This window comes from Dromaius novaehollandiae, chromosome 1, assembly GCF_036370855.1.
Source record: "Dromaius novaehollandiae isolate bDroNov1 chromosome 1, bDroNov1.hap1, whole genome shotgun sequence".
Lineage (NCBI taxonomy): Eukaryota > Metazoa > Chordata > Aves > Casuariiformes > Dromaiidae > Dromaius > Dromaius novaehollandiae.
In genome coordinates, this window is record NC_088098.1 from 88,411,574 (window position 1) to 88,438,077 (window position 26,504).

Below are 26,504 nucleotides of genomic sequence, written 5' to 3' on the forward strand. Positions count from 1 at the left end.
GCTTTCTTCATGTGATTTGCAAACTTTGGAAAGATAGGTCAGCTGCTCTCCTTCCCACTACCAGAAGAATACCAGTTATGCATCACAAGCAACAGTATATATTGATACAAATGTGCAAAGAAAAAGTAGCTTGTGCTTTTTGTACACACTTGCTCTGACTGTTAGCCCTCCTTTGACAGTGTATAATCATAAAGCTGCTGGGGGAGGAAGCTAGAAGGAGGCTGGAGCATTTCTGTCTCACTCTGCTAAAGACTGACTGAGCATACAGGTGCTGCCTTAACATATGTTGCTGACCAGAAGTATCCAGCATGGGTATATTTTCGGAATATGCAGAATTAATACTGTAGAATAAATAAATACTTCTCAGAGTTAACATGCAGACAAACAGCTATTTAAGCCTTACCATATGTGCTTTATGGCTGACTTCTTAGCTAAAACTGCAATGTTATCTATGTTGTGACTTTCATATAAAAGATCTCATTAGCGTAGTGTAGCAGTTATGGTATTTTTTTGGGTGCGTTAAAATTATTTTCATGTAGCTGTTGTTCCTGTGCTGCTCAGAAGTGAATTTGAGAGAAGAAAAGCTTCTTTTTCTTTTGAAAACAGTATTTTACTCTTTGAAGAAGAGTTAACAGGTAAGATTTATGTTTCAAACACTATTTGAAAGTTCTCTCAATCTTCTTGTAGGCCATAGAAAAGCATCTCATCAGAAAGTCCAATGGAGGACTGACTTTCATTGGGGAATGGAAGAATGGGCACCTTGAAAGAAAGATGGGCCATTTGACCTGTTTTGCAGGGGGAATGTTTGCCCTTGGAGCAGATGGTTCCAGAGATGATAAAGCTGGACATTATTTGCAACTTGGAGCTGAAATTGCACATACGTGTCATGAATCATATGACAGGACAAGTAAGATACTTTGCTAATCTGGTTATTTCAATAGTTGAAATACAGAAATCGGTGGAATTATTTAAAAGGTTTGTTATGGACCTATTTCTTGTCTCCCCTGCACTGTTTTTATATGAGCATAATTTTCCTCGCTTCCAAGTATTCACTTCTGATTTACATTACGGTGAGTAAATGAAGAACTAGACTTTATGTAGTTCCTTCCCTGGTGTTTATCCCTATCTTTGCATTAGTCAGCTGAGATATGCTGTGTGGGTGCAGGAAGGGGAGGAATGTGTGGGTGCTCTTGTCCTCCCAGATACAGAGGGCAGTTTTTCATTTCAAATATACTGTTCTTACAGTTATGCAGCATGAGAAATTTGTAAATTTAATTTGTACTGTTTTTAGTAGTAGTACATTCTGGGTGAGTACAATGTGCAATTAAACTAGAGAGAACAGAAATTAGTATGTGAATTGTGAGTTGGTCAAAGACCTGATTAATGAGGAGGCAATGTCGGGCTTTACTGTTGGGCTGCAAGTATCTCAAGTGCACAGTCTTCTGGACCAGGCTTATTTTAAGTCTTTACTAGTGACCTTGATACATAAAGTGAGAGTGTGCTGATTACATTTACTGTGGCCACAAAGTCAGAAGGCACTGTTAAATCATATGACTCTCAGAATAGTAAGCAGGAAGATCTTGAGGATTAGACCATCAGAAATAATGATTTTACCAGAAAAAAGGCGAGAGCCTTTTCTCTAAACTGGAAGTTCATGAGTTGGAAAACAGAAGAGGAAAAAGATCTGAGAATACTCTTTGCTCATGGAATGATGAGGCAATTTGATATGGCTTTGAAAAATGCCAGTGCAGTCCTGATCTGTATCAGCTGGGAATTTTCAATAGAGATAAGAGAATATTAACGCTACCATAGAAGACATGTATAATTTGTCATCCAGGATGCTGTGTGCTAATCTGAATTCCAAGCAGAATGAATGCAGAGGAGGACCAAGAGAATGATTAAAGTAATAGAGCTTTTATTTTATAGTGAGAAACGAAGAGAGATTGGCCTGCTCAGACTAGAAGAATAATGCCCAAGATGGGGATAAATTTGCTGTTCATATCAGGGGGTAAAGACACTGAAGAAGAAATAGGCTATTTTAAGATAATAAACAACAAAGTTGTACCAAGAGCAAGAATTTGTAAGCTAGCTGTGAATACCTGTAGGTTGGAAATTGGAAATGGCTTTGTGCAGCCATCAGAAAAGTGAGCTTCTGAAATAACTTTCTAGTAGAGGTAGTGAGAGCTAAAACTCAAAGTAGTTTTAAGATAAGGATTCATGTGTTTATGCAAGGATTGCATAGTACCAGTGTAACACTGCATGTAATTTTAAAGAATTAGGCTTGATGGTCTAGGAGGGATACTTTCATCTGTGTAGCAACAGCATAAAAAAGGGAGGAAAAATAATATTAGGATGCTTTAGGAAAAAGATAGGAAATAATACTACAACTATTGTTGCATTGTGAAAAACTGCATTAAAACTTTTAGTTCAGACACTTAAGAAATACTAGATTTACTGTTGTTTATGCTGCCCTAATTTTATTCCTTTAGGTGTTTATTCTGTACCCTAGATAAGTCAAAAGCCAGGGGGATAAAAGTTTTGATTACAAATTTAATAACTGTATAATAACACACACGTGCCAGAAACAGACTGGAAGTTGTACAGACAGTTCTAAATTGGGAATGTTCTAGTTTTCTTTTCTTCCGTCGTGTAATCTCAGTAATGTGGATTTGGGGATTCTTTTTTTTTTGGTCTGGGCTGATTTTTCAAAGAAAATAAATGGGCAAAATATCAACCTCCTCATTATGCATTAGCAGCAGGATTTGATGCAGAGTTTTATGCTTAAGCGAGAGAACTAGCTGACTGCAGAAAAAGGCTCTGTTCCAGGAGCAGATAGTCGTCCTGGTTCAGCTGCTAGATTTATGTTTCAGTCAGCAAAAGGGGAGAGCCTGGTCTTCTCATTCTCCTATAAAGTTGGGAGAACTCTTGCCCTGCATGGTGTCCCCAGGGGAGACAGCAAGATGCTTAGGCTGTGTGTTCGGAATAGAGAGCTCTCTTCAGGTAGAACAATCACATCTCTTTTCCCTGGTCTTTCAGGGGTTATTCATAATAAATACTAGTACAGTCTTATAATATTTTAGTGTCAAATTACTACTTTATGAAGCAACCTACATTTCCTTAAGGGCTGAACATGAGAAAAGAAGAAATTGCTATTTTAACAGGTAGAGTCTCAGCAAAATCAAAATGGTATTTCACAGAACAAAAACATTTCTGGAAAATAAGGGCATTATATTGCCAAATATCGGCAACTCATTGCAAATATTGGAGGTATGAAAGCCTGTTTCAAAAAAAAAGAAAAAAAGAAAAAAAGAATTCTTTATTACTCAAAGCATCAGGCAAACTAAATACTGGATTTGCTACTATTTCTCCTTAGAACAACATTATCATATATATCATGGAATAACATCTCCTGAAATTCTGGTTTTAAATCTTGCTTTCCAGTGGGCCAAGTTCTTGCAATCAGAAACTAACAATTTTATGGGCAGGATTTCTGGATAGTGTTATTTCAGATGCATTCCACTGGAGTAACTTTGCTCTGGGCATATTTTACCAGTGTACCAGTAAAATGCTCTTGTCTTGCAGTGACAATCCACTCATCTGTTTAGCATTTAGGTGATTTTATGCCATGACACTTGTGGCTTGAGGCTTTTTATATATTAATTTTTTTAAAAGCAGTAACAGCATCTGCTCAGGCTCTTCCCCCTCTCATACACAATCCTATGTCTGTAGGCAAACTCAGTCACCCTATATGCGGCAGAGCATTTGTGGTGGCTTCAGATTTCTTCAGCAAAACAAGACTTTACTTATTTTATCAAGCGAATATAGTTCTTTCACTTGTTCTTGTCTGCTTGCCTCTTTCCTTTGTTTACTTACCTTTGGGACTGCTGTTACCACAATCGGTGCAAGAAGTCATCTGTTGAAATATGATTGCCTAGACTGTTGTCAGTTCTAAGACCATCTCTGTGGTCCCTTGGATGTCATTGCTTCTACTGATGGCCTCTAAGACCCTTGAGATGGGACAGACAGTTATACGAATCCTTGTCTCCTCCCTGGTCTGTCCCTTGATGTCAAGCATTCTGTTGCCATCCAGTTTGTTTTCTCAGCTGTGGATCTTCATGATGTTTAGGAGTTGTTGTCCCAGCAGGCAGTTAGACCCTCCTCCCCCAACTGTGACAGGTGGAAGAGCAGAGCGTACTGCAGGAATCTCCCAGAAGTTTAACTGGGTCATAGTGCTCCTAAGCATCTTCCAACGTGCTCCCCAACTCAAGCACTTGTTTTAGGGTCCCCAGACTCATGAAGAAAAGGTATGGATTTTGCCACAAATTATTTGGGAAGGATTGAGGACCATCACTGCAGGTAAAAAGACACCCCCTTCTTCTTCTTCTTTTTTTTTTTAACCTCTTTACTGGTGAAAAAATGTCCTACATTGCCCTGTCCTTTCCTTCCATATTAGCAAAACCAGCCATTTTTCCATTTAACGAGCAAAAGTTGCCACATGGTCACAGATTTGCACAGTGATGTTGTAAACTGACTTTACTTGCTATAGTGTTGGCATCATTGGAACAACCGCTTTCTCCTCATATTTGGGGTATTCCTCCATCCCCTGGAATGTGTATCAGTATGTCCTTGTGGGCTCTTTGAATGCTTATAGTGTCTCCTTGGGGCTTACTGAAGATTTTAGGACGTTTCTCAACCTGTTTGAAAGCGTGGCACAAGTTAAAGCCATCACCTTTTGCAAGGTTTGTTGCTGGGGCGACCCCATGCCAAGCCTCCCAACCTATGAATGAGGCCAGCCTCAGATCTGTGAGGCTACCTTAGAGAGGCCACAGCCTTCTGCACCTGCATGTCTTGCCGACCAAGCAAAGATACTCTGTCTCAGCCTACAGGACTCAATTTTTCTTCATTACCCAGCACCATTATCATTAGGAGTTGCTGCTGCCTTAGTCAGGACCAATCAGCATTAAGATGTAAATTTTTTTCGAAGGGGCAGATGCAGAAAAAGGGTGATAACCCATTTTGGACTTACAGGGCCTATATATGTTCATACATAAGCAAGTTAATCATTCCCTTTGGGTTAGTTCCGGCCTCTTTAACTGTGGACAGTTAAACTAAGTCCACACCCTACAACTTGCTGGGAGCAAATCTGAAATCACTTCCAGACTTACCCTTTGAGAGGTACATCTGGTTTTGCTGAGGCTTGGCTGTCCTATGCACGTCGTTTTCTCAAATGGTCCAAGTCTCATGGTCCAAATATAAGCTGGTCTGTCTACATGACAGCCACCACCTACATAGCTTGTTAAAAGTTTTACCTTAATCCCTCTAGATACTGCTACATCCTTTCTATCCCCTTTCCCACTAAATAGCATTTTCTCAATACTTGCTAGTCATTTTCTCTTTCATGATGCTGTCTGCTCAGCAGTGGTTGATTAGGTCTGAGAAGTGGCACATTTCGCTGTGTTTCCATAGACATTATGTCTCAGTGACAATTAGCATCACTGCCATGTAATCAATAAGAGGCTTATGCAGGGACACAGTCAGTCTGAAACCACGTTATCAATCATCTGATTCATATCAACATTCTCCAGGAATTTTTGAGAGATGACTTCAGACTCTTGAGTTGTAGGTTGGAGAAGTGGCTGGGGATATCCTGAGAAGCTCAGGATTTCACATCTGTGGAAATGCCCATAGATTCTTTTCAAGGAGGAGAACAGCCTTGGATTCCCTGTGGGATGCTTTCCTCATCTGCTGATTGTAAGAAGCTGGTATTCGGGGGAAGGTGAAGGCAGAGAGTGCAGGCATGATTCTGATCTAGCTGCCTGAGCAAGGGGGCTCTGGTTCCATTGAACTGATTGGCATGAGACCCCAAGGCTCTTCCCCTTTCCAGGTGACTGTGAATGCACGTGGCACCATTTGGAATCACCCAGGGTCTGAATGGGCATGTTGACTGTCAGACAGACAGCTCACCTGTAACCAGAAAACTCTTGTGATGTGTGATTTCCATACACTACTGCTTCCTTTCTGCATTGCTTTTTTCTGTACTGTAACTTACTGATTAGATCATTGCTGGAGTTATCCTAAGGCTCCAATCCTATGACAGAGGATTTTGAGATTTCTCTGTAGTCCAGCATACTGTCAATTTGGAGAGAAGATTGAGGGAACTGAAGATATGGGGCGTGCTCTGATCTGCATGCACAAGTACTGGCACAGCACAAGAAGTCATAATGCTGTCAGTGGGCACTGGTAAGGCTAAAAGATTCTAGGTTTGTGTACTTACAGTGCGAGGTTTCTCAAAGTTTAAACTCATGTGTAGATTGCACATCTCGGACTATTCTAGTTCTTGGGATACTAGTTTTTTGTTTTATATGCTTAATGTGCACCAGTGAGAAACATGGCAAAGGCATAAAGTAAAAGGTAATGTGAAATCCATGAATGGTAATGAAAAAAAGACGCTTAATGAAATTGAAAGAATAGAAATACCGCTAATAAATCAATCTGAAGAATTGGCTATCATAGGTATCATAGAAGCTAAATTAATAAGAATAATTATCTGTATAGATGGCAGAATGTGCTGATTTGCAGCACATAGGATTCTTAGTAAAATATACCAACCCTTATACATAAGAATTTTTCCAGCGATTAGGTGATAGTATGTAAAATAAGTATCATCCACAGGCAAATTATTTTATGATAGCAGTTTCTTGCACATCTTTAAAGCTTTTGACAAGAATTGTCATCAGAATCTGGGTACAATGTTAGCTGTTTTTATACATGTGACAATCCCAATGCAGAATAATGAGATCAATAAGGTTTCAGCTGAGACATCGTCAAGGTATGAGTAGATGTTGTCTCTGTCCCAAGACTCACAGTAAGCAGCTAAATGGGCACAGATGATAGGAACAATTACTTGTTTTCCTAGTAAGTGTAAAATGACCTTGTACATTGATGGAATGGTTTAGGGAGCCTCAAACAAAAATATTTTGGAGGGTCTCTTCCTCAAGTGTTATATGAGTTAGCTTGACCATCTCTGTAATAATGATGTACTGTGATTAATTTTGCGTCCCTGGTTTCAGATAAAAATTCAGTGAGATTGTCATGCTGCAGGGCTCACCCATCCTCTGGCTGAGCCATGGTGTAATTTCTTGGTGTGCCCAATAACATTAGAAGTAGATACAAATAGTTAAAGATTTAATGCACCAGCATGCTTCAAAGCAAAAGGAGCAGCAGTTTCTGTATGTGGTGCATCACTAGAACTGCCTGAAATCCAGCTATTTTGGTGGATAAGGGTGATCCAACTGACATGGTTTACTTGATCTCCAGAAGGCTTTTTCAGAAGTTCTTTGTCAGACTTTTAAGGGAATTAAGCAGCTACAGCATATGAAGCAAGTACTTGCATAGATTAAAAAAAAATGATTGTAGTATAACAAATAGGGTAGGGATAGATAGTCAGCTCTTGCAATGGAGGATGGTTAACCAGTGCTGATCTGGTATATCTGTTTAGTATATTCCTAAATGACCAGGAAGAGGGCATGAACAGGGAGGTAAGTGTGCTGCTGACGAAAGTAATGAAAAAAAGACTATTCAGGGTAGTGAAGATGAAAGAAAGCTGAAAAATTGAGGAAGGACCTTATGAGGTGGAGTAATTGAGCAATAAGTTAGCAAATTCAGTGAAATTAAATTCAGTGTAGTTAAATGTAAAGTGAGGCACCTGGGAAAAAAATATTCCTAACCTCACATATAAAATGATGAGCTCTTAACTGACCATTACAACTGAGGAAAGAGCTCTTGAGATTGTGAAAATATCAGCTCAGTAGCAGTCAGAGAAAAGAAGGGGGGAGAGAACAAAATAGAAGGCATGATTATGTCACTGCATTAATCCATGGCTTACCCACACCTTCAAGGCTATGTTCGGGTTGGTCCTCATATTTCAAAAAGGATATAGCAAATTACAAGAGCTGCAGAGAAAGACCTTAAAGATAAGGAACAGCTTCCATTCAAGGAACAACTGAGTTGGCTGGTGTTCTTCAGTCTGGAAAAAGGTTGATTTAGGTAGGGTACAAAAGAGGTTTGCAAAGTCATAAAGGGATTGGGGAGGGTGAGTAAGAACTAGAGACTAGTCTAGTTGGAACCAAGTTGAAAACAGAAAGTAACAAAAAAATTTGTTCTACACGGAAGAGGTAGTAGAGATGTGGAACTGTTTACCAGCGGATATTTTGGATGCCTAAGGTTTGCACGGGTTTATGGGAATGCCAAATAAGTACTTGGAAAAGAAATCTATTAAGAATTACTGACCATATAAAAACATGCATCTAGTTTTGGAGAACGCTTGAGCTGAAAATAGGAGACTGGCGGAGGAGCTGGAAAGGTGTCATAGATGCTTATCCTGTTCTTACTCTTCCCTAAACATCTAATTTTGACCACTGTTGGAGAAATGATACTGGACTAGACAGAACTTCCACTTGGCCCATTATGGCCATTCTTATGTTCTCAGTTTTGGATAGGTGGAACTCTTAATCTGATCTCATTGATTTTGCAGTAAGATTTGTAAATATTTTCAGTAGAACAGGTAAAATAACCCAATTTTAAATACACATCATAGACATTTCCTGATAGAGTTTTTCTTACTAAGTGTGCAGCTGAAGCATAGTTTTTTATGTTTCTCTGTTTATGTACAGAACCACTGTCCCTTGGAACAAAAAGAGAAAGGAGCTTTTTTGGAGGTTTTCTGCTGGGGCACACAGTAGGTGGTGCTCATATTTTTAATTGTAATATTCTAAGGTTCCCCTTTCAGACTCATGAGACCATAGTTAATCTGAGCCTCTAGCCCATAGGAATTACATGATTAATCTGTTTGATACTTTTCAAAGCTTAGGCACAGCTTGAAAGTTCAACCCCTTAGAAATTCTCTGCCAAAGTAAGGGGTTGGGTGCAGCTGGTTTTGGGTTTTTTTTTTCTTTTTACTCATATAAGGAACTAATGTCAGTCACTTTAATACATTCAATTATACAATAAAATTAATGTGTTGTATTCTTAGTATTTCATTAGTTTTCAAGAGGATTACTATATTCCTGGCAATATAGGTCGTTTTCTCACAGGAATTGAATTAATTATGCCTAAGAAAAATTACAAGCCTCAACAACAGGGAATATTTATGAAATAGTTTAAAGAAAAGCTAGTTTCTGCTTTCTTCACATGCTTAGGGTGCAACAGCCCTTCACCTCCTAGCTTCCTTTCCTACAAAAATTTGTAAGGATTAAATTTTTCTCTTTTTTTTTTCTGTCTTTCTTTCCTCTGCAGCATTAAAGCTGGGTCCAGAAGCATTCAAATTTGATGGTGGCGTAGAAGCGGTGGCAGTACGACAGAATGAAAAGTATTACATCCTAAGACCAGAGGTGATTGAGACCTACTGGTATATGTGGAGATTCACACATGATCCCAAGTACAGGCAGTGGGGCTGGGAGGCAGCACAGGTAACTATCGATTAGCCGTCAGGAAATTAATTCTGTTTTTCTTTCCTTCTGTAGCCAATTTCATCCAGTGGTACTGAAACACTTCAAGTAATAATTGATTTTCATCAGCCCTGTAAACTAGGGTGTGGATGGGGTTGAGGGCTCTTATTCCTGTTTTGCAACTGCTGAAACAGATGCACAGATCAGTGATGTGTTCAGTATTATACAGCTGATGAGTTCAGGCCTGGAAATGGCCACTAGTCATGGCTTCTACTGTAATCAGTAGTCCACAGCCCCCAAGAGAGGTAACTTATCCTGGGAAATGAAAGGGAATTATAAATAACTTTTGGTTAAGCATGTTTTTTAGCACTCAGTGTAGGTTAAAGACCCTGCCATTAGGTTTTCACTTTGTTTGCTGTTGAAACACAATTAGTGAGACAACTGGTCTCAGTTTGTAAGACAGGACAGCATACACTTATGTGCGTTGGTCTGCTTGCTTTTGCTTATCCTAGTGGTCTCACTGGAAGGAAAAGTTTGCCAGTCGGTTTAGACTCAGTTTACTCAATTCTAATGAAAAAATGTAGCATCCTAGGAATTAGACCATAAAAGGTGTAAAGGGAAGTAAATAAATAATGGCACGTAGGGCAGAATTAAAAAATTGTTGCTAGGACATTTTAGAGGTTGTTGCCCTCCTGTATAGTTGCACTGGTGGGTTTATATCTGGTTGTTATATATTTGAATCAAATTCCTGAGTGTAAAAATACTCTTGAGTTTTTCTTGGTGGAAATGCTTGTACTGGTCTACAGAAGCCCCGATTCATTTTAGACTCTTAACACAGATCTGTGATCTTGGCCTTCATTCATCCTTTGTACACAGATGGATAGCTCCTTTGCCTGATAGTTATAGATTATAGGCCATGTGAATTATTAGGCTTCATTTCCACATGACAATATACTATTCCAATTGTAATTATATGTAATCCCAGAAAGATTTCCCATTTTAAATGCTTCCTAGGGCTGAACTGTGAACCTTTTGTGGTCTCACCTCACTGCTGCCACCTGCTGGTCTATACTAAGGTCATGCAAAACTAATTTGCGGGCCAAGCAGTTTTGTGGTCCTCTTCACGATCTGAGTGGCCAAAGGACTGCTGCAGTTCATCCACTTCCCTGCTGTAGATCTAGCATTTTTTCACAATGCTATTCAAAGCACTTTCAGAGTTGAGAATAAGCATTAAAGAGAACAAGACACTAATGAAATTTTTTGACTACAGCCAGGCAAATGAGATGAGGAAAGAACAAGGGAAGAGGAGGACGAGAGCTTGGAGGAACTTTATTTTGCAGGCCAAAACCAGGGTTTTCTGTTTAGCTCCACAGGCAAGAGACTCAGAAAAAGTATTGGAGCCGGAAGAGATCTGTTGAGAGATCCGTATTGATCACAGTGAAGATAATTAAGGCAGGCTTCCTGTTCCAAGTTGAGAACATTTAGCTCATCTCATCTACCCTTTCCATAGGGCAGTTACAATTGTGTAGAAAAATCCAAATGTTATAAGATGGTGTCTTAGTCTTGGTTAAGGTTTTGCCTTGTAGACCGTACAAGTTTTTTTTTAACCAATGAATTGTTATTTTGCAGAGAGGTCCCCCCTCTCTTACAGTTGTATTCCAGAATCCATTATTGCCATCTTGAAAACATCAAATATGAAAAGTAGTGGATTTAGTAACCATTATTTGCCACCATGTGTGCTACAAATGCTTGCTAATCTAATACCAGCTCTTGTCAGAAACTCTTGCTAGATGATCCAAGTTGAGATTAGGGACCTTTGTACTAGGTTAAAGAATAGACAAATGTAAGTTTTTCAGGCCAGGATCTGTTTCTTAATTATACTGGAAAGTATGTTTTTGAATTGCATTTTGTTCAGTTTTCTCCACCTGCCTTTATATCTTGGTCCCCATTAATGCTTTCAAACCAAACGCCTCCCCCCAACTCCCAGTTTTCCTTGTACGTGGGTAGGATTTTGTTTTATTTTATCCTATCATCAATCTCCATGGGAGTAGTGTAAATCAAACAGCCCATGTTCTTAACCCTCTCTGTCTTTACAGCGTGCTTTTTCTACATGTTTCCTCAATAAAGAGCTTCTTTATCCAGCATACCCATTTATTTTGGTAGTTTGTTCATTATTTAATTGATTTATGTTCAAGGATCACCTGTTCCAAGCTCAAGAATAGTTCATCCCAACAGGCAGGAAGTTAAGCAAAGATGGCAGGAGGCCTGCACAGATGAACAAGAAGCTCCTGACTGAATTCAGACATAACACAGAGGAAGTATACAAGAGGTGGAAGCAGGGACAGGTGGTCCAGGAGGAATATAGAGGCACCCTCCGAGCATGCAGGGATGAGGTTAGGAGAGCTAAAGGCTACCAGTTGAAACTGGCAAGGAATGTGAAAGGCAACAAGAAAGTCTGCTATAAGTGCATAAGCAGCCAGAGGAAGGCTAGGGAAAATGTGGGCCTGCTGCTAAATGGGGCAGGGATCCTGGTGACAAAAGAGAAAGAAAGCGCCTTCTTTGCCTCAGTCTCTACTGGTAGGAGCAGCCCTCAGGCATCCTGGGCCCCCGAGACCACTGGGGAAGTCTGGAGCCATAAAAACTTACCCATGGTAGAGGAGGATCACTTAAATTGTACATACACAAGTCTGTGGGACCTGACAGTGCTGGGGGAGCTGGCCAATGTCACTGCAAGGCCACTCCTGATTATTTTCAAAAGGTGATGGTGATCAGGAGAGATTCCAGGGGGACTGGAAGGGAGCAAATGTCACCCCTATCTTCAAGAAGGACAAGAAGAAGGATCCAGGGAACTACAGGCCAGTCAGCCACCCCTCGATCCCTGTGGAGGTGATGGAGCAACTAATCCTGGATACTGTTTTGAGACATACGAAGCACAGGAAGGTGCTTGGGAGAAGTCAGCATGGATTTATGAAAGGGAAATTGTGCTTAACCAACCCAGTAGCCTTTTACGATGGGATGACTGGCTTGGTGGGTGAGGGTAGAACAGTAAATGTCATATGCCTTGACTTTAGTGAGGTTTTTGACACTTGTTTCTTGTGCCACTCTCACAGACAAGCTGATGAAGTGTGGGCTAGATTAAGTGGTTAGTGAGGTGGCCTGAAAACTGGCTGAACTACTGGGCTCAGAGGGTTGTGATCAACAGCACAAAATCCAATGGGAAGCCAGTCAAATGGGAAGTGGTGTTCCCCAGAGGTGCTACTGCAGCTCATACTGTTTAACATCTTCATTAATGACCTGGATGATGTGGCAGATGGGCACTTTCAGCAAGTTTGCTGATGAGACAAAACTGTGAGGACTGGCTGATGCACCAGATGGTTGCGCTGCTATTCAGAAGGCGCTTGACAGATTTGAGAAGTGGGCAGCGGGGCACCTCATGAAGTTCAACAAAGAGAAGTGCAAAATTATACACCTGGAGAGGAATAACCCCATGCACTGGTACAGGCTGAGGGCCAACCAGCTCAAGAGTAGCTTTGCAGAGAAGGACCTGGGGATTCTGGTGGACAAGTTAAACATGGGCCAGCAATGTGCCTATGTGGCAAAGAAGGTCACCAGGATCCTGGGTTGCATTAGGATGAGCATTGCCAGCAGGTCGACAGAGGGGACCCTTCCCCTCTACTCAGCACTGGTGACAACACATCTGGAGTACCGCGTCCAGTTCTGGGCTCTCCAATACAAGAAAGACATGAACCTGCTGGATTGAGTCCAGCAAAAGGCCACAAAGATGATTAAGGGACTGGAACAGTTCTCATAATGAAAAGTGGCTTGAGAGAGCTGGGACTGTTCAGCCTGGAGAAGAGAAGGCTTGGGGGACCTTATCAATGTTTATAAACCCTGCAAGGGTGTAAAGAAAATGGAGCCAGACTCTTCTTAGTGGTGCCCAGCGACAGGACAAGAGGCAATGGGCACAAATTGAAACACAACAAATTCCATCTGAACATAAGAAAATAATTCTTCATTGTGAGGGTGGTCGAACACTGGTACAGGGTGCCCAGAGAGGTTGTAGAGTCTCCATCCTGGGAGATATTCAAAACCCAACTGGACACAGTCTGGGGCACCCTGCTGTAGCTGATCCTGCTTGAGGTCCCTCCAGAGGTCCCTTCCAACACCAAATATTCTGTGATTCTGTGATTACCAGCACTGTTAAAAACGTGTGCTTTATTTCCCATTTGAATTTGTCTAGTTTCAGCTGTCAACCACTCTTTTGCTGTGACTTTCTATATCAGATTAAAATGTCTTTTATTACCCCATGTTTTCTTCCCAAAGTGATTTTGTAGATTGTAATGAACTTAAAACTCAGTCTTTTTAAGATGCTAAGCAAATGGTACTATGTCTCCCACTGTAAAGCATTTTCTGCAAATGTCTGCACCCACTTCAGTTCTTCATCGTCCTTTTTGAAAAATAATTTCTAGAATGGTGCATTCCAGGTTTGACTTTTCCCACAGCCCTGTGCAAAAGTAAAACTATATCCCTGCTACTGTTCACTATCCCTATGTGTGTACCAGCATTCTAGTAGGAACTCATACTGAGTTGTCTATTGTGGCCACTGAATTTTTAAGTGCCTCTACTTTCCAGGCTAATCTTGCTCTGTAGTTACACATCCTTTATTCGTAGATTTAGGATTTTGTACCTGGCTATATGAAAGTCATTTTGTCTGGGCCTCAGTTACCACCAGATCACCCTGATTGGTGTGATTATCTGTTCACCTGATTTTGTGTCATTTTTGTGCACATCATTGCAGTAGTTGATAAAACTTTGGATCATATAGGGCTTAGGACCACTCCTTGTGGATCTCTGTGAGAAGCAGCCATATTCAGTGATGGTTTTACATTGCCAGCTCCTTTTTAGAGCACTGTCAGGCAGTTTTAAATTGAAATAATGATATTGATGTGGTATACTGCTGTTTTTTTCTTATCAGAATGTCTTATGGTACTGTGTCAATTGCTTCAGTAACTTTTAAGTTTATTATATCTCTGCAGTTATCTTTATCTACCAATTTGTATGTCTTCTCAAAGAATGAAATCAAGCTTGCTAACAAGTTTTATTTCCTGTGAAACCATGCTGCTTGGTGTAAATTATCTTCTTTTATATTCTTTTTCCATGTAAATGTTTTCATAACTGTGTGGGACTGATATCAGGCATGCCAGCCTAAAATTGTCCAGTCAGCCTGCCAGTGCTTCTTAATATTAATACTGCCTTAATCCCTTTCCAGTCCTCTAGGACTTCCTGTATTCTGTTGTACAATAAAAAGGAGCATCATTTGGTCAGGGAAAGAAGTATTGAGCGCTTGAGTTTAAAGAGTTGCCAGGTGGTGAATCAAATGCCTCTGCGTCAAGTATTTTGAACATCTGTGTGCAGATAAAATGCTTTAAGTTTCAAACTCCTTTTAAGTAGCTTGTCTACAGCACTAAACTTTTCAGACAGTGTCTAAAATTCTGTACAACTCTGAAACAAGGGCATATTTATTTATCCGTACTTGCATGAATAGGTATACAGCAATCTCTCAGTGGGATTTTTCCTCTACAGTTCATTGCCACATGGAGTGTCTAGATCTCTGATCAATTAGGATAAATCCTCTGCCTGTCTTGAACTCCGGTCTAGCCTGAGTCTGTCTCCCCAAGGAGAAATTTCTGAAGATACAAGACTAATCAGTAATTACAATGAAAAGAAAAGGTCAATGCAAATCGCGCACTTTCTGTCTTAAGAGTTCTAGGGCTACTAGCTTCACCTGTGTTGCACCTTTCAGTTATCTGAGCCTGAAACCTCTAGCATGGAGCAGCATCTCAGTGCTATACATCATCTGCAGTCTCCAGAATAAAAGAGGTTAATTGACTGACTAAGGAGGTAAATTTTTGAGGAGAAAAAGAGGCAATCTCCTAACAGTGGTAATGTATGTTCCTTTTTTTCATCTGGCCACAATCACTAGCAGAGTTCTCCTGGCTGGGCTTTGGCACACAGTGTGAGGGGTGCTGAGTAGCTGACCAGAATCTGCAGGGCCAGATTCTGTATGCTAGAAATACTGTTGGACAGAATGGGTCAGATACACTTTTCCAGACTTTGGAGAAAATCAGATCAACCCAAATCCCAAAACGTGGACAGTCCTAGTGTACCCCTAGCCTGCACCTGTAATCAGATCTGAGAAGATTTCATCCAGACTCTTCCTTCTTCTAGACTTCAGTTTCAGCAAAAAAGGGAGTGTTTCCATCCAAACTTGGAGAAAGCTCTACTTGAGATAAGGAAATAGAGAATTAGACTTTACCAAGAAATACAGTACCTTTCTTGGCATCAGCTCAGGCTCCAGAGCCACAGGCATTTCAGTAACATGCTTTTGCCAGGTTCCCCTCTTGCTTTTTTAAAGATCGCAATCATCAGAAATTTAAATGAACTTTGTACACTAAATGGTCTTTCTTACGTTTCCATAGAGTAAGAGTATGTACATTGAGGAAGTTAGCTGTAGTACCTGGTGTGTTGTGACTTACTGTCCCAGCTTACCTTGCTCATTTGCCTTTTCACTTTTTCTCCTAATTTCACCAACAGTATCTGCTAGCATTCTTCATGCATGTGTCCAGTGGGAAACTGTCCTTTGTTTCTCTGTATTTCTAGTATACAGAGGCTTCAGCAAGAACCTTGAAGAGTTAATTTTGACTGAATTTGTTTTCTCTACATAAAAACAGCGATCATTCAAAATTTCATTTTCTGCCCTACTTTGACTCCCCTCAGCTTCTGCTGAGTATAACTAGCAGAAATCAGAATTAACAGAAATCCAGGCCTAAAGCACCAAGCAGTGAGAAACTTCATACAGACTGATGGGCCACATCATAGATTACTGAACTACAGGTAGCTTTGTTCAGTCGTTGATAATGACAGACATCCTGAGCCAAACAATTTCCTTCATCACTGTGCCTTTTCTGTCCCTGCGTGAATCTATTAAAAGAGTTGGTGTCTGCTGAGGAGGAACTGCCAAAGCAGCAGGGAAGCAAAAATAACCTGTGAATCATTTCAGGGTCATTTTTGGGGGGCTGGTTTTGATGGCTGATATCCTTGTATGTTGTGAGATTATGCATGTGGGTAGAAGGATGAAAGCCCAGATAAGAGGTGCTCTGAATTGCTAGTACATTCTTTCCAGGTCTTCTCTTCCATTTTTATGTCTCTTCCATCTTTCTACTCCTCTTCCACATTTTATGTCTCCTCTTCCGTTGTGCTTTTCGCAGTAGTATGTTGGATCTGACTAGCTCCTGACCTATGGGCATAATGGGCGATTTGGGAATTCAAGGTCCATTGGCCCCTTTCTGCATGGAAAGGGTCAAAAGGAAGAAGGTCTGCTGGGCCCCTTTCTCCATGGTTTATGGATTTAGGCTTCATGCTTTAAAGGTAAAGAGCTCCTCTGCCATGCAGCACACAAGCTGATTTGAGTTTCAAGTATATAAAGGGGAAATAGAGAAGATCGCATGTAGGGGATGGAAATATGGGGAGAAAGCAACATCTGGAAGAGTTTATAAGATGAAATCTACAGTCCTCAAAGATGAGTACAGCATTTGACCCCTACTTTTAGTAAATTGCTGTGATAGCCTACTAGTCACAGAGTGCCTGCAATTCTTCAGACTCTTTCCGCTGCAAAATCCAGGGATATGTTTGTGATTTCCTATGCTCCTCGTAGTATGTTGCATTGGTTGACTTATGGATGTTCTACTCAGTGTTACCTATGAGCAGCCATCTCAGCTCAGACCACAAGTCTGTGGAGTCCATGTCATGTCATCAATATCAGTCAATAGTGAATACCTAGGAAAGAAAGTATTCTTCCCCAGCATACTGTTTTAGCCTCTAGCAATTTACCGAATGTGGTGTCTTTAATAACCCTAGAGAGGTTTTACATGTGTATTTGTCCAGTAACCCCTCCTTTTTTTTTTGGTCAGTGTAAACTTTTAATATCCACAGCTTCCTCGTCACAACACAATTATGCAGCATGGAAAAAGCTACCTCCATTTGTTTCTTATGACCCTATGTTGATCAAGCCTGATCCTTCCACATTTCCAAATTTTGTTCTACAAATAAAATATTTCTGTTTTTTTTCTCCTTCCTCTTTACAGGCTATTGACAAGTATTGCCGAGTCAGCGGTGGCTTTTCTGGGGTCAAGGATGTCTATTCCTCATCTCCTGCGTATGACGATGTACAGCAGAGCTTTTTCCTTGCTGAAACTTTGAAGTAAGCTGTCTTCACTCTTGCATCTTTCTGTAGAAGCTAACATCTAAAGTCTAGAAGAATACATAGGCTTAACAAATAATCTGTTGTCTATCACAGTGGTTTGGGTTTTTTTTTTTCCAACTTCAGGGTCCTAGGTCAGCCCATTAACCAGCAGAAAATACAAGTAGGGTCTCCCATACAAGAATCTTATGTTGAGGGAGCTTTAGTTTTTAAGACCTCAGTTTGATTTCTGGCATTACAACAGAGGAAATGTTACTTCCTTCCAACAAATTCCCTTTGCAAAAGACAACATTTTATTTTAGGTCCACTGACTTAACGTGTTTTATATGAGCATGTGCCGTGCTTTGATGTTGTAGATGCTGTTTCTCCTTTAAAGGGTCATTAAAAGGGAGTAAATGGGGGAAAATGGCATGGAACAAAAGCCCTCCGTGCCCTTGGATGATTTCTCTGTGTTCATCCCATAATGTATTTTTCTATTATTTCTATTTTTTTAATGTAAGCCAGTATATCAGTCCTTTTAATATTTATTTTTAAATATTTATTATTATTATGCAATTTATATTATAGTTTATTATTTACTTATGCAATTTTAATAATTTTATATGCTTCAGATTTTAAAATATTCTTTTATATTTCCAATTCAGCCAAACATGTAGGACATATCTAGTCTGTCCTTTAGAAACTATTGTACTCTTGTATATTTTGTTCAAGGCGAAGCATTCCAAGTATTGGTCTTCCACCACATTTCTTTCTTTGTGAATTGTCCACTTCTAGAAGAGAAACATCTGAGTTATCTATGTTCCCTATCCTTTTTTTCCTTCTTTATTGGATTTTGGAGAATGTTTTACTCAGTTAATGCCATGGACAGAAGCCACTATTGCCAGTGTGAATAAGGCTAAAGGCTACTGTTAGGAGACTTGGTTGTCATTTCATATCCGTGCTTACATATTCATGCCACTTTCTGTCAGCATGTGATGGAAGAGGTGATATGTATGTTGTTGCACAAACCTGTCAGTTGTTAAGACTCATTAACATGCCCTTTCTGTCTTTACAACCTAATGATATGAAGAAGAAACAGTTGTAACCATTTGTCATTTTAACATCACATGCAGGTTTTGCAGAAACAGGGTTTCTATACAGCAGAAGAGCTTACAATGTGTGATTTTGAGGTTTTAGCTGCAAGTGATGTCCGAAGATTGATTTTGGCTATTGAGAGCTCAAAATGCAGAGGGGAGAAAGGTGGTCCTGACAGTAGCAGCACTGGTGCCTACTCCAGGCAGCTCAACATATTTTACTGGGGAGGGGACTCTGAGTTCATCATGTGTAAGGGAGGATTTTGGCAATTCTGTCCTTCTACTGTCTCCTTTCTAGACTCCTCTAAATAGTCACAATACCTTGTTTTCCAATATTACTATTAAAACAAAGAAAGTTAGCATCTGCTGCCTTCTCTGCCATCTTCATTAATTTTGTTTCACTTATTCCTTTGAATTTGTTTTCTGGAGCAGAAAAGCTATACTCCCAAAGAGAGAGGCAGCAGTTTCAAACAGGTCTAGTCAGAGAAGCAGTACCGCCCAAGGAACTGATTTTATATGATCCATTTGCCTATAAAAGCCAAATCAGAGAATGAAAGCTGCTCCTATGGGACTTCTATGGTGACAGGGATGACTGTTGAAGTATTGCCAGAATCCTGTCTAGATCTTAAATGATCACAAGGTGATCTTAAAACTCACTGATTCATCATTCACTATGTGGATATACTGTAGTGCAAGCATTATAAGAGAAGGAGGTTCTGAGGAGTAGCTCAAATATGTTTTACTGACATTTGGTTTAGTTCATTTTCCACTTGTGGAGCAAAATGAAGTTTTGTTGGAGAGCTGGAGATTAGATCTTCGAGGCTGATGCGATGAGCATAGCCAAGCCAGGAACTGATATCACCTTGGGATAGAATAGAGGACATGAGAGCAAGATAGGTCAAAGGGCTGTGAAAATAAAGACAGGAAGGCTGGGTTTGTTGCCAAGAAAAAGATATCCTTCAGAAGAGGGATGTAAAGTGTGTTACAGAATGTCTACTGTTATCTTTTCCTATATTGATAATAAATTCTGCATCTTCACTCCCCTCAAATTCAAAGTTTATGCCTCCCCTAAATACGTATGGTTGCTGCTCCGATCGCTGGTTAATCAAAGGTAAGATACTCAGGGCAAATTATGAGAGTTTGGGCAGTATGAGGCAAGAACATAATCACTGAGCAGGAAGGAGCAAGATGTTGAAATAGCTTGCTTAAGTTATTCAAAGCAAAAGTTTGAATCAATGAGGAAGGTGAATTTGAGTAAGATGTAGGATAGTGGTGCTGCTGTGGTGAGAAGAGAGACTGGTGGAGAGCTGCAGGGGGAGAAAGCAAGAAATGAGTAATGAGGAGAAGAAAGGTGTGATGCTATGAGGAAAAAGAAAAAATGTAGAGAAAGAGACCAGAAGTGTGGAACAGAACAAAATTACCTCAGCAACTAATTTTTATCTGCAAGCAGTTACTTGGTGAAGAAAATGAAGAAAAAGTAGAGCTACACTGACTCAGTTCTGCATCTGATCTGGAGAGAGCTAAGTAACAGCAGCATCAGCAGAGTGAAGACTGAGCAATGCATGTGCACATTAGGGCCCACTAATGGGAATGACACCCCTTGTCACATGCTTTTCTAGATAGTGGAAACCAGGCTGAAGCAGGAGCTCAGAGGTCCTGTAGACCCGTAATATTAAGCCTTTTAACCCCACAGTCAGGTTTTCTGGAGCGAGGGAAATGCTTTTTGAATTTTAGCAGTTGAGTTTGAAGCCTTGACTAAGATTCCTCCTGCCAATATCTCCCTTCAAAGAATAGCATAAACACGTTCAAAAGTGTGTATTAAGAAATAAGAACCAAGAAAAACTCATTTTCCACATATCTCCAGAAAACTTAACTTTGTTACATGCTTCATTTCTTCTATAATGAGTAACATTTATGAATCCTCTCTGCTCATCCTCTCTGCACAGTACATTGGCCCATGTCCTCCCACCAGAAACTGAACCAGCTCCCAGCATGGTGATAACAAGCCATGTATCTGTCAAGCTTAGTGGCTTCTCTTGTGCTTCGTCTGAATCTTTGATCTGCATTAAAGGGGTTTGGCCGTTTTCAAGCGCGTTCACTCCATTAAGAACAGGTTTTTGCCAACTTCTCTGCCACTTTCCTGCCCCCCAAATCCTTGTACTTGGTGTCTTGATGTTTCTGTTACACTGTAATTCTTTGAATGGAGTCTTGAGAAACAGAAGAAATTCCTTGGAAAGATTAGCATGCTGTCTCCATAACAACTTTTCACTGAGGGGCTTGATCAGGATAAAAATGACTCTTCAAATCATTAAAACAGGGAAGACAGTGTGGGCTTTTTGGGAAGTGCTATAAAAAGATTGAAAGTAAATAGCTTATTTATAGCTTTAGCTGTTGACTGGTGGGGCCTGAAGTTGGTATGTTGCCCCACCCTGTCTGTTGCTCTCCTTTAATACCCATCATTTTTCCTCTCTGTCTTGATATCCAGGTATTTGTATCTGCTTTTCTCCAATGATGACCTTCTACCTTTAGACAACTGGGTTTTTAACACGGAAGCTCATCCTCTGCCCGTTTTACACTTAGCCAATACCACACTGTCAGGAAATCCTGCTTATCGATAAAAACAGCTCTAAGAAGAGAAAGAGTGACTGCTTTCAGCTCTGTTTTGTTTACATGGACCACTTGAGACTTCAAGATGGAGAGGAGGCAGACACTTGATAAATCTGGACTTCTGAGTGAAGTACTGGGGTGAGAAACAAAGCTCTTCAACATATAACTAAGTAAAACTGAAAAAAAGTTCCGTTTTATACATGACCAAAACACCCTAGTGTGGTATTTGCAGGACAGAGACCTGCACTTTGAACTCTAGCAAGAACTGGAGTCTACTATTTAATATAAATGCAGCAGCATAAGGAAGAAGAGGCTTTCCTGTCCAGGGACAGGAACTAGCTGCTGCTGCTGTTGGCTATTGCAAGGAACAACGCACCAGTCACCTCTTTAGATGGGGTGGGTTCCAAATGCTTTCTTTTCTTTCTTATTTTTGTTTGAGGATGACATGAACAAAGCAACAACAAAAAGCAGCACCACTGCACCAGCAGCATCAGGATTTGAATTTTTTTCCTGTAGCTGTCTGAATTTTCTAATCAGCATCAGTTTGCTCAGACTGGCAGCCATTCTCGGGAACTCTAAAACTGTTGCCTCTTCATTTTCCCTTTTTAAAATAATGCCTAAAGATCTGTATGCATGCTCACACCCAGAAAACAGTTAGTAAGCATTTCGTTTGTAGTTCACTGGCAGCATCGTGGGCTTAGATCATTTGGCAAGCTACAGTCACAGTGTGGAGCATATCATAGGGGTAGGAAAGAGCCTAAGCCTCCCTTCCTCACAAATCCTTTCACATGGGAAGTCCATGTTCTCTTATTTGTCCTGTTTGTTGAACCAAAGATGACAACATGACAAAAACAGTTTCTCGTGGCGTATTTGACAGAATATAGCATATTGCAGTTAGAAATGCTTCCTTTGAGCTAGTCAACAGGAGTTTGTTTTGTCACTTTATGTTAGTCCATACAATCTGGATTTCTCCTAAGAGTTATCTTTCATTCTTTGGATACTATCCAGAGAGTGTTCTTTGCAGATTTGAAATCTTGACTTATTTTACTTCTGTGTATGACAGAAGCTCAAAACAGCATTTGATTTAGTTTACAAAACTCTTTTTCCTCTGGGTGACCATCTGCTTCAGTGCAAAGCAAACATGATCTTCGTTGGAAACAACATAACATCTCTTACATATGAGTGGAAAAAGAAGCTATCAAGTCCCTTCTTCCATTAGTTTATGAGAAATGAGATGCTGTGTTACCAGCATGTGTTTTTCCTGGGTATTACTAGGCTGGGGTAGTCCAAACAGTTTGAGATTAGGCCAGACAGTAAATGTAGACTGCTTCAGTCTTCACTTACAATTTTTATTTATTAAAAGAAGTGTATTTTTTCCAAGTATATTTTCATCTCTTTTTATCATTGCTCCAGAATCCTTACCACTCAAATGGTTCTTTTTATTCCCCTTTACAGTTCCCAGATCCTTTCGCCATGGTGCCTCCCCCTTTTGCTGAAAGAGAACTGAGGTGCTTCTCTCCCTTCTAATTCATGCACAGGTTGAGTCTTTTAGAAATCCTGATTGTATTTTCGTATTAAAAGTCAGTGGAAGAACTCTCTTGAATGAGCTACAGCAGTATAGCATAACATCCAAAGGCACTGACTGCTATAACTCCCTCCTCCTCTCTCCTGAAAATGTTTATATGTGAAGTTTTATATATAAATGTTTTTCTCACCTTCATATATAATTTGTGTGGGTGTAAATCACATGCACAATTGAGAAAATCTGTCTCTGCATTAAAGTGGGATTTCCTGGATAAAATTTTCCTTCAGTCCTCTTTGGTATTAATTTAGACATAAAAATCATCACTTGGCATGTCAGCTTGGATATACATGCTCTAAGAAAAAATGTTATTGGATGCTTTTCTCCAGACTGTTACTTTAGATTAAGAGTAGGAAGACAGAAAGTTTGGAAAACACTTCAGTGTCAACATTTTTACCTTAATACTAATTACTTAGTTACTGTAATTTACAGCAGTAGTTTATAAATAATTTGAGAACTGATAAAGTAATTGATATAGCAGATAATCCTGATTCAAGTAATTGTTTACTTAGAATTAGCTTAATAAATGGATTCTTATTACTGGCCCTACATTAATTTATTTTTCTAATTAATATTCAATGACTTACTGAATCATTTTCCATTTTAAGGTTCAGATACATTGTGTTTTCAAATTGAGTTTTTCCCATCCTGTAAGAACTGTTGTTAGTTTAAAACTGCACTTGATTGCCTTTGTTCTCCTAAATCTCTCTGGATACAAAGGAGAATGAGGAAAAACACTCTTCAGTTGAAGAAAAAAACCCAAAACCCAGCACCTTCTACCCCAGCCCATCCATACACTTCTCAATAAATGCCAGTCAGAATGGCTGCCAGTCTGTTCAGAGAAAGGTAAAGGACAGAGTTCTGGAGTCCCAGAAATAGAAACAGCAAACTTCTGCTCATCGTTACTCTCCCAGCCACCTGTTTTGAAGTACAAAACAACCATTCAAATTTCTCCATGAATCCCAGTGGATTAACTCACTGCCACAAGAATGCTTGAATTGAGGACCTAAGCCATTTCATGGTGATGGGATGGTATTTTTCTCAGTGCAGATGTACAGTCCTGCTGTTTCTTCTTTGTGTAGAAAAGCAGCAGGTACCAAATAAAGGACACTTGTTTCTCATTACCAAGTTACCCAAAGTTTGTCAATTTCTACTCTATCACTGTTTAAAATGCAAACCATCCTTTTCCTCCAGCAGCTACTGATGTGCAAAGTCTATATCAAAAATAATGCATTCTGTGGACTAATTGCTGTGTCATTCATGAATGTGAACATCCTGAGATATCATAGAGTAAGCTGAGTTTGGAGGTCGTGGGTTCTGAGCAAGGTGTGCATAGTAACCAAGCATGGATATTGAAGCTTCTACCCGCAGTGAAATGCACTCTTTCTCAGCCCTTCACAAAGTAGTAGGTCCTGATCTGCAGAAAGGAGTTATGTGCAAACCAAAGTTCAGACTGTTTTCCCTATTGGTACATAAGGTACAGTCGAATACTGTCATTTTCATTCTGTTGCTGCTGTCTTACATACTTTCATGAAGATAGAGTGTAAGTTTAAGCACAAGATGGCTTTTTAGTCTTAGTTGTTTCCAAGTCTCTCACTGTATTCCGTAACAAAACAGTCCTCAAATTCTTTAGGTAGCTGCTGCATTTTAGCAATTTCTACAATTGCTTTCTCCTCTTACAGGAAAAGTACTTTCTCCTCTTACAAGATGAAATAACAGAAAATCATGTACATTTTTGGCACATTGGATTTGTGCAAAAGCCTGGATATCCCAGAGTTGTCTATTTTCTTTTTGCATGCATTCAAAACAAGGATGTTTAGTTCTTTTCCTAATCCAAGCCTCAAGCTTGCCTGTCGGTCAGGATCTGCTAGCAGTAAAGTTTTTTCTAACACAGCTTGACTTTTCAAAGAAGCCAAATTTCTGCAGCTTCCATTGACCAACTTGGAGCTGTGTGCATCCTGCAGTCAAGAAGTCATCTTCTTAGCTTTGTCCTCTGATTGAAAACAAACCCCTGAATGATATTCTGGGTGTTCATTTCGCTGCTCAATATGGTCCTTAAAATTAAATTCTTAAGAAGAACATGCAAGACTGTAGGCACCCTGGAGTAAAGGGAAAACCAAATAGTGTAGTTCCCTGAGTCATTCACATCTTTGAGGCTGCTTTGGCTCCCTACTCCAAATTTGTGGATGTCTCTTCTACCTCCCATTTATTGACATATTCTCACCTGATATTATACAGGACTTGAATACTGAGTCTCCAGTTTTGAAAAGTGAAGTCAGTCACTCTCTCCCCACAGTACCATCCTGTAAGATTAAATATCTACCCTGTCTTGATTTATAGCTAAGCAAAACTCTGTCTGGCTGTCCTTTATGATCCTCTCCTCTTCTGCTGAGGAAATGATACTATAAACCTTCATAATGTGACTCTCCCTAGTTTGAATGGAGAAGTGGTTAATAGTATTAACGCTGAAAGGATCAACAATGTCATCTGACATATACAGAAAACAGTAAGGCAGTTTCCATCTCAAGACTGTAATAACAGATTCTTATCAAATCGAGTTTGTTATCTACATTACTAAGTCTAGTTCGCATTTTTAAAGGGACAAATTAGAAACAGGTTTGTTACCAGAGAAAAACGAAAGCAAGCTGTTGAATCACATGGTAGTTCAGAGATCTGTTTACCCTGATACGACACCCCTCTTTCAGTCCTTGAATTTTGAGAAACACTACTCTGATTCGATGGAGTTTGAGTTGCCATACTAAGAGGAAATCCGAGCTCTTTTTCAAGTTCATGTACATACAAGTGTAGCAGAAATGATGAGCATTAGCTGTTTCTACTGTCAGCCCATTTTAACAAACTGCTGTGTAATTGCCCAGAAAAGTTGGGAAACAAACTGGAAGGAGACAGCCTGACTAGTTATGCTTGGACTGTTGCCTTTAATCCTAATTGCTTTGTGGAAGTTGGTTTTGCATTCTGCCTTTATTCTTCCTTTGTCTAAAACTGACAGATTATTTTTTCCTCCGAAACAATGAAAGGACAAGAGTCTATCTTCTGACATGGGAACCTTCTGGCTGCCTCTGACGTGGAATCCTGCATATGTACTTTCTACAGATTAAAAATAATATTGTATATAAAAAAAAATTGAATAAAGAATGTCTCTAAGTGAGGAATGTATCTTTTGTGTCCTTTGCCTCCAACAGCAACCTCCAGTAGCATTAGACTATAAAGCTGATTCTATTTCACAGGTGGTGCTGCAGCTTTTCATTCCCCTTCAGCTCTACTAGGGACTTTGTCTGTCACCTTAAACATTTATCAGGACCCACTATTGCAAAATTAAAACCCCTGTACCCCATGGCTGCTATTAGCAGATTGCCGTAGTGTGCAAATTTTTATTAAGATGTGACTGAATGTACAACAGCCTTAGACTCTGTCTGTGTGCCATTGTGAAAGCCACCAAATTTCACAAAATTCTAAGGTTTCTGCCCCTTTATAAAATTTGGGTGAAACTGGCTGAGAAGTTCCCAAAGATAATTGGT

At 39.9% G+C, this 26,504-nt stretch overlaps 1 protein-coding gene across 1 annotated transcript in view; it reads left to right on the forward strand.

Moving 5' to 3' along the window:
- Positions 1–26,134, forward strand: part of MAN1A2 (mannosidase alpha class 1A member 2) — a 155,008-nt gene extending 128,874 nt beyond the window's left edge. The window contains exons 10-13 of the mRNA XM_026104860.2: positions 688–907; positions 9,295–9,467; positions 17,591–17,706; positions 21,265–26,134. Of these exons, the coding sequence (XP_025960645.1) occupies positions 688–907; positions 9,295–9,467; positions 17,591–17,706; positions 21,265–21,397 (642 nt within the window). The 3' untranslated portion in view covers positions 21,398–26,134. The remainder of the gene's footprint in view (positions 1–687; positions 908–9,294; positions 9,468–17,590; positions 17,707–21,264) is intronic.
- The last annotated feature ends 370 nt before the right edge of the window (positions 26,135–26,504 follow it).